Below are 18,021 nucleotides of genomic sequence, written 5' to 3'. Positions count from 1 at the left end.
TGGACAAAAGTTTTAGGCAATGCCTATTGTAAAAGAAACCACCTCCTTGGTGCAGCGTGGTAGCACCAGCTTCATTAGCAGCGCAGGCCACCAGTAAAACCAACATACCCAAACCAGCATAACCAAATTATACACAGTTTTCAGCTGCGTCCCGAGCAGTAGCTCACGTGAGCTCCCACAGACTAACCAGCAACTTTCTCAGCTTCTACATTTCATCAGCAAACTATAACCCTTCAGGGAGGCTGAAAGGTCTAACAGCATCTTGCTCTGCAACATGTAGCCAGAAGCCAGAAGTCAAATCCGCATCAGTATCCCTACAAGCAATCAATTGCCAGCAGCTTCAACTAAAGCGCAGCAGTTGTTAAAAAGTTTGAGAAGTTTCAGAATGCAAATGCCCTCATAAAACAAGCAGCTTTTAGCAGATTTCAACCTGCCATTTTTCAGAACTGCCCATCACCGCAATTAAGTAATGAACAGTACAAAGAGGGACAACAATGAAAAAGAGAAGGAACACTCACAGGCTCTATTTTCTTTGTAGTCTTTTCTGTGGAATATTTAAGATACAGTGAAAGCTTTTTAATTAAAATTTCAAGACAATTCGAACTGTACGACTTGGTCTGCCCACACTCCATTGGAGTCTGCGTAAAACAAAGCCTGTTAACACGAATGTGGATTGGTTGCGCCACTAATAAATCGAACCAAGTGCTGCCGCGCCTAGGCGGCCTGGGCATAGGCATGTGGCCAACCAAGCAACGCTCCTGCGAGGCTGTGCCACCTCTTTGTAGGAGATGTGGAGAGGGTAAACAGGGAAGGGGTGTTCTCTCTTCTCGCTAGCAGCGGCCATTAACTGCATGAACTCCTGAGATTTGTGCCTAGCTTACTTGGGTCCGTTGATTTTGAAGGCTTCAGTAGCTTGCTGTGTTATCTTTTGTTGTCGAGCAACGGATGACATGACCATTGGCAAGATTCAGAAATTCAGGCACGTCGCAGTGTCTCCGGCACTCTGAATTCAAAACCATGCTGTCATGCACAAATCCATGGCATGCGCGAAACAAATGAATTGGAGCTTTCATTGATATGTACTGCGTGTCTTTGTCTCGGTTTTCCAGTGCCCTTTGCATCACATTCCGTGGAAATGGTGTGCCACGGCGTAGTTATTTAAAAACCAAAAAGCATGCTCATCAGTTTGACAGTTTGTAAATCAGGATCAGAGAGATGGAAAATTGGGCAAAGTATGTGCCGTCACCCTGCGTAACCTCTGCAACTCGCAAGTGTGAATTTGCAAGTCGTGGAGATTGCACTACTGTTTTGATCAAAAAACAGCAGTCACAGGACGGTCGCACGATGCTCGATTTTTTTAGCTTTGCGATCATGCTCGCAGGTGGCCGAATGCCTTTCGCATTCTGATGCAGCCCTGCACTGTGCCAGTTGAGACTCGATGAATGCCGCCCACATCTTCTTAAGTTCGAAATGCAAAGAAGAGGCCTTTCGATAAGTTCGAGCAGTAGAATAGAAAGTGTTGGCCATTTTCCTCCAGGAAAAAAAAGCTGAAGGTGATGACAGAGTATTCTAGAGCAATAAAATAGGAAACCTCACTACCCGACTGCTTCCTGATCTAAGTGTTTCTGCTCCCTTTCGTTCGCTCAAACTTCAATTCAAACTGCATCCCTCGTGGAGTTTGAATTAACAAGCTTTTACTGTAAATCTCCAATAACAATATCCACAGGTATTACCACCATACGCTGTGAAAGTCCTCCTCCAAGGCGCTAACAACCCTGTGCCTAGTAAAAATGCAGCTGCTGTAACCCCACCCTTCAGGAGGGCATCAGAGTGTGCAAGCGAGCTGCATCCAAGTGAGCTGATAAGTTCATGCCCAGTAAATCCCTTCAATGAAACAGTGTTTACAAGGCGTGCTGAATGCCAGCATGCAAGCAGCCTCAGGAAGAGGAAAGAAAAAAGCAGGAAAAGATGCCCAAAGCAACAGAGCCAGCACCTCTGGAAGTCATTCTCGTCAATGGGCCGCACGTTGTCTGGCAGTGGCTTGTCCGGGTCGTCCTGGAGGATCTGGTCGCACTGGAACTCCTGCATGCGCTGGAACAGCTGCTGCAGGTTCTTCTTGCGCTGCTGCAGCTGGCACCACTGCATCGCACAACAGCGGGAACGTGGAGAGGGCACAATCTCCCTCACACACAGCAACAACCGTAACAACGAACTGCACTTTCCCCTCCATACAATGCCATGGGAAATGTACCCATGAGCACCAACACACTTCACTTTACACGCAGGTCGTGAAATAATGGCGGTGAAGTAGACGCACCTACCAAAGCATCATTTTTAGCAAATCAAATTAAGGGGGGACACTGGTCTTGAAAAAAAAAATTTTTATTAATGAAGTCACAGTTACGAAATCTTCAGGGCATATGTATTTTTGTGTGCTGATTCTAATATGTCATTTAATTTCATGTAAAACAATTCCTTGATCACTTATGCACTTTTTATGGTAGTATTTTGCGAAGAGTTTTGAAGAAAATTTGCTGCGGGAAACTCACTGAAATGTGTGCCATTGGGTTCTCTTGATACCAAGGAATACAATAAGGGTAAAATTGTATTCCTCCCTATCATAGAACTTAAGTTATAGAGTTTTGAAGTTGTCACTTCAGAAATGAGAAGGAAAGTGTGTATTCCTGTTTCTGAAGTGGCAGCTTCAGTACCCGATAACTCAAGTTCTATGAGAGCCAGGATGATAATTTTACCCTTATTGTATTCCTTGGTATCAAGAGAACCCAATGGCATACATTTCTGCGAGTTGCCCGCAGCAAATTTTCTTCAAAACTCTCCGCAAAGTACTAGCATAAAAAGTGCATAAGTGCTCAAGGAATTGTTTTACATGAAATTAAATGACATATCTAGAATCAGCACACAAAAATGCATGTGCCCTGAAAATTTCATAACTATGACTAAATTAATAAAATTTTCTTTTCAAGACCAGCCCCCCTTAAGCAGTCACTAGCAAAACAAGCAATGAATGCGTGCTGTGCTGAAGAACCCAAGCCCTGTGAAACAGCAATGGACAGAAGTGGTTCAGCACCTTTTCATCCCACTTGTACACAGTCCAGAGGTCGTTGATGTTGAGGTCCGGCTCCACATACTCCTTCCGGTAGAAGGCAATAAATGGGACCTGGAACCACACAAGAACACCGTGAGTAAGAAGCGACAAACTGTAGTGTTGAGCGATCCACAAAACTTGCATATAAGAAAACTGAATAAGCCAATAAAAATAAACGTGATTAGAAACAAAGCAACAAAACTTTTGCATCGACATCCAACCAGAAGCTCCCCACAATTCCCTTCTAGAGCACTTCCCTACGCTGAAACAATACCCCACATATGGGTTTGATACAACACTGTTCCCATTGCAGTTTTGCACACAGTCAACAGCAGTTGATCCGTACTGAAAAAAAAAAAAAAAGGAATGAAAGAAAGTAACAGAGTGGTGCGCACCTCAAAAAGCTGATTCCGCATGAACTTGAGCGCCTCAGCAATCTTGGATATTGCGGTGACGCTCTTGCGCCCTGCTGGAGGTTGATGCCGGCCTGCCAGGTCAGAGGCAGCAGACGATCCCTTGGTGCCCTCTTCCGCAGACGTCTGCACCGAGATGGTGGGGTTGCCGAACGCCTGCTTGTAGATCCACTCCGCCTCGCGCGCAATCTCTTCTTCCGGCGCCGAAGTCACCGGCACCACCCGCAGCTGAAACCTCTCGGGTATGTCCGTCGACCGGATCTCATTATCCCTGTCGGTGAAGTGACCTCGCTCCAGCTCGACGGGCTCGTACACCTCAAAGATGCTTTTCTTGGTCTGACGCTTGCGCGATGTCTTTTTGGGGCGTGGGCGCGTCTCTCCTTCCTCCTCTTCATCTTCATACTGCGGAAACAGACAAATGGTGCCACCTTAATAAAATGCAGTGCATGGGCTTTGCCAGCTTAACTTCGTTTTATCACAGCTTGGCTGAAGACAGAATAGGACAATGAGATAATAACAGTATGTCATGAGACTTCAACTTTATGCAGTTAAGCCTGCAACGCCTGGTAACGTAGACACAGTTGTCGGCTGCTCTCTTCAGGCTACATCCCATTTGGAAACACTGATGCCTAAATGGCACCGTTTAAAGGTGTTCCCTTGTAGATTAACAATGTATAAACACAGGCACAAGAACAAAAACAACAAACAAATCCTGCTTTTAAGAAAACATATTTGCCAAGTTAAAGTAAAACACGGCACGCAGAACAAGTCCTCGGACAGAAGAGGAACCTGGCTAACGAGGAGATGTTGCTTTCCAAAAGTCAGATCCTTTTCCCAACACTTCAGTGTCCTTGAAATGCAGCGTAAATGCATTCATTTTCCCTCAACGATAATACGATCAGCACACGGCAACACTGGGAAGTCCTTCAAGCCTTAGACAGGTCAGCAACACAAACCAACTCAACCACCTTGCTCTGCCTGCTACACTGGCTTTTCTATCCAAGTAGAGATCAGTCATAATAGAAGTATAGTTATTAAGTGAGATAGAAAAAACGCACAGCTGTTAAAACACACCCATAATGTTTCCTAAAGCAACCATCAACAGCTTCACTAAAATAAATATTTGTATTCCCATGGCACCTCGAGTGATACTTTTTATGCCTCATGCATAACAGCCTACAAAACAAAAATTTCTGAAAGCTTTAGGCAAAGCAACAGAGGACTGCACGAGGTATTGAAACGTAATCACGGCTGCTATTCCACATGACACTGCATAATGGGCATTACACGCTAGCAAAGAAAAAATAAGGTCACCACAAAACAGCAAACACTCACTTCTTCCTCTTCCATTTCTTCGTCATAATCATCCTGGTACTTGGAGAACTCATCGAAGTCAAAATCAACACCAAAAATGTCCTGGGCTTCTTGCAGAGCTCTGAAATGACACAAATCTGTCAGTGACACATTGTCCCCCAAGCAACCAAAGAGCAGCTGGATGAGTCAAGATATGCCCTTCTGAAATGGTTGCCTAGCATGGACATAAAAATGAGGAAAGTACTACTCACTGGTCGGTGTACTTGATGTGCCGCTTTTTCTTGCCTTTTGTGATGGGCTGACCATCATCATCAACAATGAAATCGTCGGGGTCTAATAAAGAGAAATTAATCGCAAAATTTTACTTTCTCATAAGAAGACAAGAACGTCAAAACACAGGACTGCCCATGAATGAGCCTTGCATGTCTGCAAAAAACAAATACGAGCCCACCAACATTCCCATGAGAGGTCGTTTTTAAAGAGGCTACTTAGCGCTATAAACGCAAGATGTAACTGGAGACGGAAACTGCCACGAAATTAGACCAAGTAAATGCAAGCACTGAAGCCTCCCAAGCAAAATAAGTCACTGATTTATGTATCATTCTAGCACATTCCACAATGTTTCCTGCACATTGTACCCCCTGCACTCTGAAGAAACAAAAAACGCTTGAAGACCTAGCCAGCTTTCAAGGCATAGACATCAGTGCGGCATGAGTGCAGCTAAGAAAAAGCAATGATTTAAATGTTCTTAATGCTACAAGCAGCAGAGGTCGACTGCCCAAATAGCAAGGCATTAGGTTAAAACCTCCGAAGTAGAAGCTCTATGGCGTACCAGATTCAAGCTCGGAGCCGGAACCTTCCCTCCCTTCTTCCTCGCCCTCTCCCCTTTCTTCTTCTTGCTCGGCAGCTGCCTCCTGAAACACACATCGTGTCTGCTGTTGTAGTAATAGCATTGGCACCGCATGGGAAAGATGTCCGGTTACTCACAGCGTCAGATCCTTCAAACAGCTCATTGGCAATGGCATCACGATTGGTGCTGTCCTTACTCTCCTCATTGTCACTTTCCTCGTCCTCTATCCTCCTCACACGCTTGAACTTCTTTTTCTGAAAGCAAAGACACCATAAAGAGGCTCTGAGTAAGATGTCAAGACTTAAAATGTGTGCTTGACATTTCACTTGACAGCTTCTCATAGTACATAAATACCAAAGCACAAGGCGAGCTTTTAGATGCACTAATCCCTCGACTATACAAACGTAAAGCATACAATAAGCTCGAAACTCATACAGAATTCACTGAAGCACCACTGTGTATTCACAGCTATTATTTCCACCTGAGAAAATAGCAAGAGATTACAGTATGATGGCAGAACCAGCAGTGAACCTGGGGTGAATCTAAGACCAACTTAAGGGGGCCATTAAACACATTCCCCACACAGTGGTGTTTCTTTGCATCCAGGGCTTTCCATCTCAGTATGCACAAAGGTAGAGCACCAGTCCATGCCTCCCTGGGCACAGCTTGTACTCGCTGTGCATGCACTAAAACATTCCTGATGCTTAGCTAATAGGGTGCGAGCTCATCACTACTCCTTTTTTTGTTGTTCTTGGAACACATAAAGGCAGGAGACTGGCCAATGGTGACAGTCTATGTGCTATAGTGGAATATAAGTGAATCCGATGAAACAGTGTCAAAGAGAAAAAGGCAGAGTTGAAAGAGGAAGACAGATCTGTGTTTTAACTTGCCCTTTGAACTTTGACTCCTAAATTTTCCTCTATGAGGTCATAATCTTCATCTTCTAGATTGTCGTCGAAGTCATCTGAAAAACCAGCAAGAGCAGATGATCGGTGTGCCCTCAAACAGGTAATGAAGCACATGACCCTAGTCGCAGTGGTTGTGGTACAGACCGTGATGCCGCCGTTTCTTTTTGCTTCCTACATCGTCTTCCGAGTCCTCTTCAACCTCCTCCTCTTCATCGTTGATAAGATCTTTCATTTCTTCCCTTAGCCTCTCGTCATCTGGAAGAGTGCGCCGATTATTGTTTTGAAACAAATGCACAAAATGACCACACGTCTCCTGTTTAACAAAAAGAACGTCCCAATATGTCAAAGTGAAAAGTTAATATGAAACTTCTCGCTTCCTGAATCTTGGAGCAAGCCAGTGACAGCAATCGCAGTACTGCGGTGCGGACCTGACACCAGTTTAGCCATGACCGCTAGAGGCTCCCAACTTTTGACAAGACAGTACACGTCCTACGTTTTCTGCCAGAACAGTGGCAATCTCCTTTAAGAACATTATAGAGTGGAGACCAAATTAGAAGTATCAGAGGCCATCTGGTAGCAGCAGGGATCGATCCTGCCTAAAGAAAGGACACAGAAGGCACCCCCAAATGACGAATTGGTCATTTCGGAGATAGAATCTAACACAATACTACGGACTGCTATCAATATGGAGCAAGATAGCTTGATGCACTTGGTGCAAGAGTGGCATCAACAGTTTAAGAATGAAACGTGATCATTCCTTCTGAAAATAAGGTGAAGTCAGGAAGAAATTTCATACCTCCTGTTCATCCAATGGAAGCAGCATAAAGATGAAAGAACACACTTAGTTTGCATCATGTACACCCAATTGCAATATATATGTGATGTTACTCTTGCAAGCCCACAAACGTCACAGTTAGGCAACTCTTCTTGAGTACTAAGCTGGTGGAACTGAATGTGCCCCTGCCTAAAGGAAATGGCTGCATGACTAAAAAGGAAAGTTGGGCAAGGTGCTTGATTGATGCCTACAATGGGGTCACTAGCGTGAAAAATACACAACAGACAGCGAGAAGGAACAGATGAAACAGATCAACGGACGGCTGCACTCGACCGTCTTGCGATAATCATGTACAATGGCAACAAACAGCATCTGAGCATTAATAAGAAAGATAGTTGGCACTCGAGGCACCAGCAGCCAGCGCCAAAGGAACATCAGAACGAAACCTAAGCTGACGAAGCTCGGGCCTATAGAACAGCAACATTTAAGTAAAGGTCATTAAAATTAAAATCATTCAAAGTACACATTACTCAAATTGGGATCGTGTTTGACCATCCGTAACCTACGTTTAAAAATCTGCCAAACAACTACTAGAGTCTCACAGTATTTTCTTCTGCATGGCCGTGAGCCTTCCTATACAACATGACACCATACTCCCTTACCGACCCGCTGATGCCTCTGAATTTATAGCATTCTCCCAAGCTACTATGTACGCTGAAGACTGCTGTCAAATCGCCCATTCCTTCACAGCTCACAACCAGCACAGTCAGAAAAGCACCCAGGCTGCTTCTGCCAGTCTGCCGCCTTCTTATCATCCCTACTCCTTGGTTTGGCTTTGGGTGCCATCCTTCAGCTCAGGCCAGACCACCAGACTTCTGAGCAAATACCAGGGCCCCAATCGCATTCTTCAGCAAACCTCTTATTCATTTACCTCATTAAGCCCCTCACACCTCTGGCTGATCACCGTCACCACGGCCATAAAATTGTTCACTCTGACCGCCTGAAATCCTATTATGACCCTGCTATCATCTCTCTGCCCTTAAGCCGCCAGGATGACGCCCTTTCACCAAATGGCATTGTTAAGAAAGATAGTTGGCGCCTGAGGCAACAAAAGCCAGCACCGAGCCAATGGAAGAGGAACATCTAAACAAAGACAACGCTGATGAAGCTCAGGCCTGCTATCAGAAATGCTGGCCTATGGAGCAGCAACGTTTTAGTAAAGTTTGTGGCCATCCACATTAATTGTAGGGTTCTCCATGTGCCAGCAAACTTAAGCCATGCCTTGAGAAAAATGCTGGTACAGGTTGAGGCAGTGAAAATGAACCAGTATTACTGGAAAAGTCACCCAGAGAAAACAGGTATGTGTATTATACTTCCCCCCCACAGAATAATTAGTTAAATTAATCTTTAGACGCGTGAATATACAAAAGTTTCAATAATAATGTTGAATAGCATGAAAAGAATCTCAAAATGGCATAGTTATTGAAAAGACACCAGTGTTCTTAATATTTCTTCCATGTATTGAAAGCTCTGCACAAGACACTAGGGAGAACCGACTTTCACACACAGCGATGGCGTCTGCAGTTGTGTTAAGTTGGGTAATCCATGTCAACAACCATTACGGGCATAGCGCCAGTCACAGATTTGTCAAGACACATGCTCCTTCCATGAGCATTTCGATTCATGTGCTTTGTTTGAAATACAGAAAATGTTTTGCAATGAGGCTGCCACAATGAAAATTAAGCAATCTGTGGTTTCATTTGAGTCTGTAATTTTCTATCGAGAACGTTTTGTCTCGAGAAATTCAAAAGTTGAACTGAATTAGCAGGAATTCAAAATACTCATGCCAGCTTCAGGTGGCCAGCAACAATACCGTCTGAGTTTTGCTTTCACAACTAATACAAGTTTCTACACACCCGTGACTCATGTTGTTAGCTGGAACACATTGCATATGTGGTAACACGGTTACCTTGTACTGCTCCTAGAAACCTTCGTGGACTCTCATAATAAACACTCAACTTGCACTGCCTATGCAATGATAATGGTGAAGATTACAAATGCAGGGTTGGAAAGCTGGGCCTGTTGGTAACAGTTCACTTTGGACGGAACAGCTCTCGTTTGTGTGCGCCTTCTTCTTCGTTTCATGCTGTTCCATCCACGATGAACCTTGAATCTGCCATTGGTGACTTTACAGAATGTGTCTACCGTGCAACGACAATCTTCGTAGCCACTAGTTATGCCAACATTCTCAGGATTTCTGCAACAGGGTGTGAAACACCACAATGCTCCCTTGTGGCCAGAGTACCCACCATCTTCTTCCTCCTCCTCTTCTTCATCATCATCCACCAGCGGCCGTTTCCCAGTCACCTCCTCATCCTCCGACTCCTCGGCCTCGCTCTCCAGGAAGTCAGCCATGGCCGGAGGATGGGATCTGTTGAAAGCAAGACACGCATGACAGAGATGAACACAAAGAGAATGGGGATTTGTAAAACAGCAACCAGAGGGACTGGGAGTCCCTCAAAGATTTGGTACCACATCTTTTAAATGCTACATTTTGAAAGTGTCGTTATAATAAACTAGAGTTATGATTTGGGCTTGTTGGTCAGAATGCATAATAAAAAAGGTTGGTTTTGGTTTTTGGTTTTTTGGGGTTTAACGTCCCAAAGCGACTAAAGGCTATGAGAGACGCCGTAGTGAAGGGCTCCGGAAATTTCGACCACCTGGGGATCTTTAACGTGCACTGACATCGCACAGTACACGGGCCTCTAGAATTTCTCCTCCAAAGAAATTCTAGCTGCCGCGGCCGGGATCGAACCCGCGTCTTTTGGGTCAGCAGCCGAGCACCATAGCCACTGAGCCACCGCGGTGGGCATAATAAAAAAGAGCAGTGCGAATAGACAAGGACGAACACAACACAGCACATCTATTCGCACTGCTTCTTTTTATTATGTCATTATTGAAAACAACTGCATAACAATACAAAAATGCACTGGAATGCTGAACAGCCAAATCCAACAGAGATTAGCAGTTTACGTGCTGTTTTTTAACTGTCCTATTCAGGGCTTTACAGGCGCACGACTGGCACTGTGTGCCTATGTAATGCAAATCAGAGGATAATGCAAGTCAATGAAATTCAGACAGAAGGGAAGGAAATGGTCCAGGGCAAGAAATTTGATATGGTATGAGGGATTCTACGCCCCTCATAACATGGCCTATGAGAAAGACTGTAGTGGAGGGTTTCCAAAGTAATTTCAACAACATGGTGTTCTTAAACCAGTGCTTACACTGCACAGCGCACAGACGTTTTTTTTTTTAGTTTCAGCTCCTTCAAAATACAGCCACTGAGGCTGGGATATGATCCCGCAACCTTTGGCTCAGCAGCCCAACAACAAAGCCACTGAGGAAGCTAGGTCATCTAATGCAAAGAACCTAACCTAACCAGAAGTCTCTAAAATCACACTCAAGAAACCATGCAAACTAAATGTGGTCGAACATAGCAGACAACCAGACGGAGAATACTTTAGAGTGGCCTTTGGGTGATGATACCATCAATAAACATTTTCTTTTTAACTTCTAAACCTTACTACACACAGCATGCCACATGACATAACACTTCTAACATTTAACCCTATTACTGCAAACTAAAAGTATGTACAGAAGCCACTGAAATCAATTCCTTTGAGAAACTGTTTCCCACACAACTCGCAACCTTACAGCCAATATGCGTTAAAATAAGTGCAACACTACACAAAGAGTACATGAGCTCATAACAAGATAATGCACTTTTGGAACTTTGGACTTGCAATGCCCAGAAAGTATAAATGTCTGTATATCCTCACCAGAAATTTTATAGAAATGTAGTTCTTGTGTTTTAACTGGAAAAAATAAACACATTCCTTTGTTCAAGGCAACTAGGGCACTTCAACTTCTTTTTCCAAACATTTCTTTTCCCTTCCTTCCCCCATGCAGTGACAGTCTAGTATGATGAGCATTTCACTCCTGTTCAGTGCATAAGAGGTTTCTACAGTTGCATAACAACGGGCATTGCTATAGCAACAGTGCAGTTTGGCTGAGCTAATAATGAAAATTCTGTTTCCCGCTGCAGACAGTTTTGTGCACTGTACACATTTCTGGCATCTTTTAAACTCCATTACCTTGGGGACACAATGGTTTGGTTTATTTGGTTTATGGGGTTTAACGTCCCAAAGCGACTAAGGCTATGAGAGACGCCGTAGTGAAGGGCTCCGGAAATTTCGACCACCTGGGGTTCTTTAACGTGCACTGACATCGCACAGTACACGGGCCTCTAGAATTTCTCCTCCAAAGAAATTCCAGCCGCCGCAGCCGGGATCGAACCCGCGTCTTTCGGGTCAGCAGCCGAGCACCATAACCGCTGAGCCACCGCGGCGGCGGGGACACAATGGGGCCCCTGGTTTGGACGGAACTCTAATGCAACAGCTGTCCATCTAGATTGTTTCATTTGGATGGAACCGCACCATAGACTATACTGTTCTGCTAATTCTGTTTCTCAGCAACCTCTTGACAGGTTGTCAGCAGCAATTTGCTGAGGATTGGCTATGCAACAAAACTGCAGCTTGTTCGACAGTTGTTTGAAAAATTTAGGTGAAACTAATTCTGAGCTTGATAAGCTTTACAAGAGAAAAAGAGAACAATCATGACACAAAATAGATTACTTGTGTCACATGGAAAGGAACAAAGGTGAACAATGCACCTACCCTACCTCCACCCATTTTTCACCTGCTGCTAATGCATCAATGCCACAGCTACTCTGTCACAGATAGTGCAATGAAGAGTCACTGAACTGCATCAGCTTAAGCATAAGAAACGCACAACTGTTTCAGGTGCCTTTCTTCCTGTTAGCTACAAACACAGTTGCGTCCGAAGCATTCTGTATGTCTCCATTCGTCATTACTGAGCACTGTCTCAACAAGGATAACATTTTCTTTAGGTTTGGTAACATGACAACCTGATGGTACAGTGCATAAAAACTGAACTACAGTTGTCTGTGAGCGACAACTAGTAACGTGTGCAAAAATGTTTTTTTCTCGGTGCACGTAACTTCTGTCTTCTAGTGAAAGCAATTATAAACATGATGTTTGGATGTCGCGAGCTAATGGCACTGGCTATCTTTATAGATGTGCAACTAAATACCAACTAATAACATTTATTCATTGGCATTTATTAGTTGGTAGGATGAAAAAACCGTTTACTTTCAAGCTATCAGATGAATTCGGCAAAGCCACATAAGGGTTCGGTGATACAAACAACCCTGTTCAGAGTAAAATGTGCCCTGCAAGCAATGTATTCGGGTCTTTTACTCTCAAGTTGGAACGTGCGCACCAATATACGCGATGATTAGCTATGCGTCTCCGTGATGTCATAAAACTATTGTACTGCGTTCTAGACATGCATGAATGATAAGGTTAAAGCGCTTCCTTCGTGCTGTTCATTCGAAAGCCTCCTTTAACTATGTAGTTCATGTGCATGTTTTATAGCGCTTTATCGCTCACTTCTTGCAAATCAGTGCCTGGACAGACTTCCTATCAACAAATCAAACGGCCTAGATGATATGGACACTAAAATCTCACTAGAAAAAACAAAAAGCAGTCACTTGCTCTAATACAATTTCCTTCGCCGACCCAAGGCCATACAAACAGCCGGAGCGGGTTGCGTCGAGAAAGGTCAAGAAAACGCTCGGAAGAAGCTATCCACAAGTATGGCAAGTTGGCCATGAACTACATAAAAAAAAAAGAAAAAGAAAATTGGTTTAACGCCGAACTCGGAGCACCACATCTGTCGCTTAGATTTTGCACAGAATGTTATTTCTGAGCGAACTAACGATGGGAAACAGGCAAGACATGGGCAAGGAAGGAAAATGTCTCTGGCTTTCGCTCGGAGTCAGGCCTAGGACGGAGCCGTACTTGCAGCTCGCGCATTAAGTGATCATGCTTTTCACCTTGTGCGACATCGTGAAAAAAACTTACCGGCGGCGTCAGAGAATGGCTCTGGGCTTGTAACTTTATTATCCTTAAGTGTACGCTTTGTTTCTTGGCAAATATGGATTGATGCCGAAACACACGCAAAATACGCAGCGCTTCAAAACAGGACAGAGCGTGCGAGGGCGCTGAGAGCGCTGTTGTAAAAAGTGGCGATGGCGCTCTGGCCCTTCTTTTTAATGAGGCAACAACCCTAGTGGAGATCAGTGGCACCAACAACAACAACAACAATCATCGCTTTATAATGGTCATCTATTTAAAAACTCTATGAGGCCATCTACAAGATAATGACAAACTCTGACTGCCTATGGCCTTGGCCATAAGTTGTTTGATTAGTTTAGAGCAAAATTGTTGGAGCCTTGACCCTGACAGCTCTCTACTTGAACAACATCAAAAGATCTGGCCTATTCTAATTTAAACACCGATATCAGTGTCCGAGTGGCTTGAACCAAGATCACTCAGAAAGTTCAAGCTTGTAAGTACATTTTGAGGTAATGGTGATAATAATTATGTAAGGCATGCGTATGTTCCAGTTTCGTTTCTATGAAAAGTCTCTACTTTCTGCGTCAAGAAGACCTGCGGTTTTAGGAAACCACAAGTGGAATTTCTGTGAAATGAAGAACATGAGAAAAAGTACAAAATTATGAGCACATCTGACCGTCTACCGGTCAGCTTTTCAAGTGAATAAAAAACGAAACAGTTATGTCCCGCCTGCGATTCCTGTCCTCGACGTCAGATAAAGGAACTCTGTGACAGCCCATGGCTGGAACCATACGTCTTGGGACCACTTGCTGGTGGTGCTAACAGTTGGGCCGCAGTACTACGTAGTAGAGATGCATGAATGGTTGGTTTTATGTGGTTTAACATCCTAAAGCCACAAGACCTCCAGACAACTTCGGCCAGCTGTGGACATCGCGCACAGTACCAACCAGTTTAGGAGGCACTGGCAGGCTTCTATAAAAGCATTTCGTTTTCATAAAAATGCGATCGCTGAGGCTGGGATCAAACTCTGGTCTAATGATAAGGTGTTTACTTCGTGCCATGCTTCGTGCTGTCATTCGAAAGTCCCCTTTTACAATGCTGTTCTCGAAAATCAGTGCTTCGACGGACTTCCTTTCGACAATCCAAACTGGCGCCAATCAGAAACTAAAAATTTTACAAAAGAGCAGTTATTTGCAGCATTGCCATCAAATTAACGGCAATAACAGCATAGACCCATGGAGGAAGGACATAGACCGGTCGATGAGGCATCGGTCTTGAAGTCTCGATCATTAGATTTACTGTGGCGCTAGCTGTTACTCTAACAGCGGCTCTTGAACGTGACTTACGTCTCCTTCATTTATCCAGGCGTTATTCTTGTTTATTTCTTTGAACGCCATAATGGAGGCTGCGGTCTGATTTGAGAACGCTGTGCCCGTAAGAACGTTCCATGGTCGCTTCGCATCGGATGCAATGACTTATCGCCTTAGCACCACCTCTAGTCAACGAAGGCCGACGTAACGCAAGCATGTCAGAAAAGCTGCGAGCGGCGTTGCAAGAGGAGTATCCCCTCCACTGGCTGGCCTGGCATAACGACTACGAGGGCCTAAAAGCGCTCCTCGAAAAGAGCACAGTGAGTTATCGGTTGTTTTGATCCGCTCCACTTCATGGTGAAATCGGACAGTACGAACAAGTCGTGAGATCACTTTCAACGATAGCACGGACGGTGCTGCGCTGCGTGTTGACGTAGCCACCGTTCTCACGTTTTTGAAACTAGGCGTTGGAATAGTAAATTTTCTCTTGGATGAGCAGCTTTGGCTAAATATTACGGGTGTAGTTTCGTCCCAGCGTCCTTTCGGTTCGCCTTTTTTGAGAGACTGATTTCGTGCATCTGTTAATTGGGATCGTAGCTACTAAAATCTGCTGGCGTGTCATAAGAACAGCTGTCAAAACAACGTATGCGAGATAAGAGGCTTGTAGAGCTGTCTTGTAATAAGGAATGTCGTGCGTTTTTGATTTTTATATGCGTCGCTGCAGGGGCATTGCACAATTGCCGGCAGAATTGCACTTGGGTCTTTTTTTCGGTTTAGGTTCGTATTCTGCCTTGCTTTTGAAAATATTTTCTTGTGTTGAGGAAACGTTGGCTGTCTTTAAATTCGCATCCGTCTATCAAAGTACAAGAAATAGCAGTTTCTAGGTTAAGACGGTGTCCTTAGAGGTCCGGTTCACTGCTTTCGGTCTGCAAAGTTTCAATTTAAACTTTACCTTCGACGACAGTTAGGAGTGCTCTGCATAAAGTGAACCAGTTGTTTAATGTGTATAATTGTCAGAAACCGCGATAAGGTAATCAGCATGTGCAGAAGGTTGTCCGACAGCTCTAACACCAAAGGGGATCGAAGACTGGCTGTGTTGCTTCTCCTTGCACTCCATTGCACTGAAAAACATGGACACACAATGTGGCATTAATACTACTTGTGCAGTGCACGGACTTAGCAAGGTTTGCCTTGCCACAAATGGGCAATGAAGTCGGTTGTCAAGGGGTCATCAGAATGGTGCGTGCTGTAGGGTGGGTTCTCTTGTACAATGAAAAACTGGTGTAGCTTATCTCGTGCCCCGCTGCTGCATGTTTGCTGTCCGAACGGGGCAGTTTGCAGTAAACAGGGCAGGGCTAGTGTGGGCTGCAGAAATCTGTTCTTGCTAAGGAATGTGCTGTGCATTTGAGCTTTTGTGTGCTATCTCGTGTGCCATTCCCATGTTCACTCAAGTATTATATAAAGGTTGTTAAAACTGTGTGTATTGCTAGGAAAGGCAGCAAGTGCGAAAACGAGGTGACGTATTGGGGACACAGCATGCCTGCACCTCCAAGAATTGGAGAATAAAATTTCACACATTTGAAGTACAGTGGGGCCAGCACAGCTGAGTGCTGATCTCCAAGCCGCTGCATTAGTTATTGCGACATGTGTCTTGTCACAGAACCCTCACTCGTGTTTGAGAGGATAAGGAGGGCAAGCTTTTGCAAGGCTTCGAAAAGGAAATGAGTCACATCGACCTTCTTGAAATGCCTTTCAGAATCAAGCAAATTTCACAGTTCATGAGTGGTCACTGCTTGATATCCCGCCTTGCAGTGCTCTTACTTGTTAATGACCATTTCAGTGGAGAATGTGACGTGAATACATATGCATGCAGGCCAAACTTGAGTGTAAATGATTTCTTGCTTATAGTTGATGCGTGTTACAAGCATTTCAGTTATTATGGTAGACCAAATGAAAATGTGTCAGCGCCTGTGATCACCAGAGGTGCCCATTTGACAAATGTTGTGGGGGTGATATAAAAAAGAGGGAGATGCTGATGTTAGAAGTCCAAAAAGCTCTTTCATTGAATTTAGAACTGTTACTAAGACTCCAATTACTAAGTTTCTAGCATGTTACTAGGTTTAAGAGCCATACTTCGTTTCAGAGCCTCCGTTTGGCTGACCCTCCCATCTTCTTTCTTTCATGTCATTGTTTTAGGATCCTTCTGTAGGGAAGCCAAAGTGGAGCTCGGCAAGTAAATTTTCGGCAGCATTCGTGTGCCTACAACGCACTGTGGCAGCAGACACTGCCTGCATTTTCTCGGAACATTCTGTGGCCTTGCAACTGGGTCCTGTCTGTGCTGTTGCAGGAAACCATCGAGCAGCGCGACTGTCGTGGGAGGACTGCTCTCATGCTGGCTGTCACTTTGGGTCACCTTGAGGCGTCCAAGATACTTCTCAACCATGGTGCCAATGTCAACGTGGAGAACAACGATGGTTACACAGGTATAATGCCTGACTTAGCTAGTAGAAATCCGTAAAGATATTGGGTAGGTTTTTTCGTATGGTACAGCAAGTATGGCGTTGAAGAGGTACGTTTTCAGACACAGCCAGGCACATCATGCTGCAGAGTTAGCGTTCATTTTCTTTACTTGCATATTTGTGTGATTAGCAAATTGATTATTTTTAGGTTATTTTGTGAAAGTCTTGAACAGTTAAAAGATGTCTGCAGTGATTTGTGTTATGATACTATGCCTGCACTCAAAGTTCGCTTAACTTTTATGCGCAAATAGCCGAAACAACTTTAATTTCCACATCCATCATTGGTACATGCTCCATTTAACTTTGTCGACTGGTGTTCAATCGGATCGCATTGCTGCAGAGTTGGTTCATATGATTTATCCAACTGGAATATCTTTCTGAACCAGACGAACATGTCCTATGTGAAATTTTCTTGTACTTTACTGATTTTCCTGTATAGCTGCTGCTGTCAATTGTGTGTGTGTTTGGTAAATCTTTTTCTACTTCATGATTTTCAAACCTGATTTGGTGTGTGCCTCGTAACATGAGAGTATAAAAGGGCCAGTTATATAGTCAACATGCAATTCGGTACGAGCGACTGCTTTTAGCTAAGGCAGAAGCTTTGTTTTTTATTTTGCTCTATCCTAAAGCATTATTCACTCAAATTCTCACAAGAGTGACTGTAATAAATATTTAATTTTGTAGCATGCTTGAATTACTCTAATGTGACACGAGGTTTTTTATCAATAATAATGGTTTAAAGTCAGCCCAAGGCTATAATGGAATAACTGAATTTAGATTCATTTATGTTTTCCTATTTTGCTCTGGCAAAAGCATCCCTCGCTTTA

The 18,021-nt window shown here is 44.1% G+C and overlaps 2 protein-coding genes across 5 annotated transcripts in view; one reads left to right on the top strand and one right to left on the bottom strand.

The window, feature by feature from the left end:
• Positions 1–13,535, bottom strand: part of Spt6 (transcription elongation factor Spt6) — a 47,073-nt gene extending 33,538 nt beyond the window's left edge. Inside the window, exons 1-11 of one of the 2 annotated variants that reach the window (XM_089573416.1) lie at positions 13,372–13,535; positions 9,676–9,800; positions 6,736–6,846; positions 6,574–6,647; positions 5,821–5,937; positions 5,666–5,747; positions 5,085–5,166; positions 4,855–4,954; positions 3,502–3,921; positions 3,089–3,178; positions 1,994–2,139 (exon numbers count right to left, since the gene is read on the bottom strand). In XM_089573416.1, coding sequence (XP_089429542.1) covers positions 1,994–2,139; positions 3,089–3,178; positions 3,502–3,921; positions 4,855–4,954; positions 5,085–5,166; positions 5,666–5,747; positions 5,821–5,937; positions 6,574–6,647; positions 6,736–6,846; positions 9,676–9,781 — 1,328 coding nt within the window. In that variant the 5' untranslated portion in view covers positions 9,782–9,800; positions 13,372–13,535. The remainder of the gene's footprint in view (positions 1–1,993; positions 2,140–3,088; positions 3,179–3,501; positions 3,922–4,854; positions 4,955–5,084; positions 5,167–5,665; positions 5,748–5,820; positions 5,938–6,573; positions 6,648–6,735; positions 6,847–9,675; positions 9,801–13,371) is intronic. The other variant, XM_089573415.1, reaches the window with a different exon arrangement.
• Positions 13,536–14,739: 1,204 nt separating this feature from the next.
• LOC149363261 (ankyrin repeat domain-containing protein 13D) overlaps positions 14,740–18,021 on the top strand; it is a 41,854-nt gene continuing 38,572 nt past the window's right edge. For all 3 annotated transcript variants that reach the window (XR_016289073.1, XM_089573414.1, XM_089573413.1), the window contains exons 1-2: positions 14,740–14,995; positions 17,023–17,158. Coding sequence is in view for 2 of the 3 variants with exons in the window: in XM_089573414.1 (XP_089429540.1) it covers positions 14,891–14,995; positions 17,023–17,158 (241 nt within the window). In the remaining variant the exon portion in view is untranslated. The remainder of the gene's footprint in view (positions 14,996–17,022; positions 17,159–18,021) is intronic.

The sequence above is a fragment of the Amblyomma mixtum genome, chromosome 2 (assembly GCF_055824585.1).
Source record: "Amblyomma mixtum isolate Tamu chromosome 2, ASM5582458v1, whole genome shotgun sequence".
Classification (NCBI taxonomy): domain Eukaryota; kingdom Metazoa; phylum Arthropoda; class Arachnida; order Ixodida; family Ixodidae; genus Amblyomma; species Amblyomma mixtum.
This window is presented reverse-complemented; position numbering and strand designations above follow the sequence as displayed.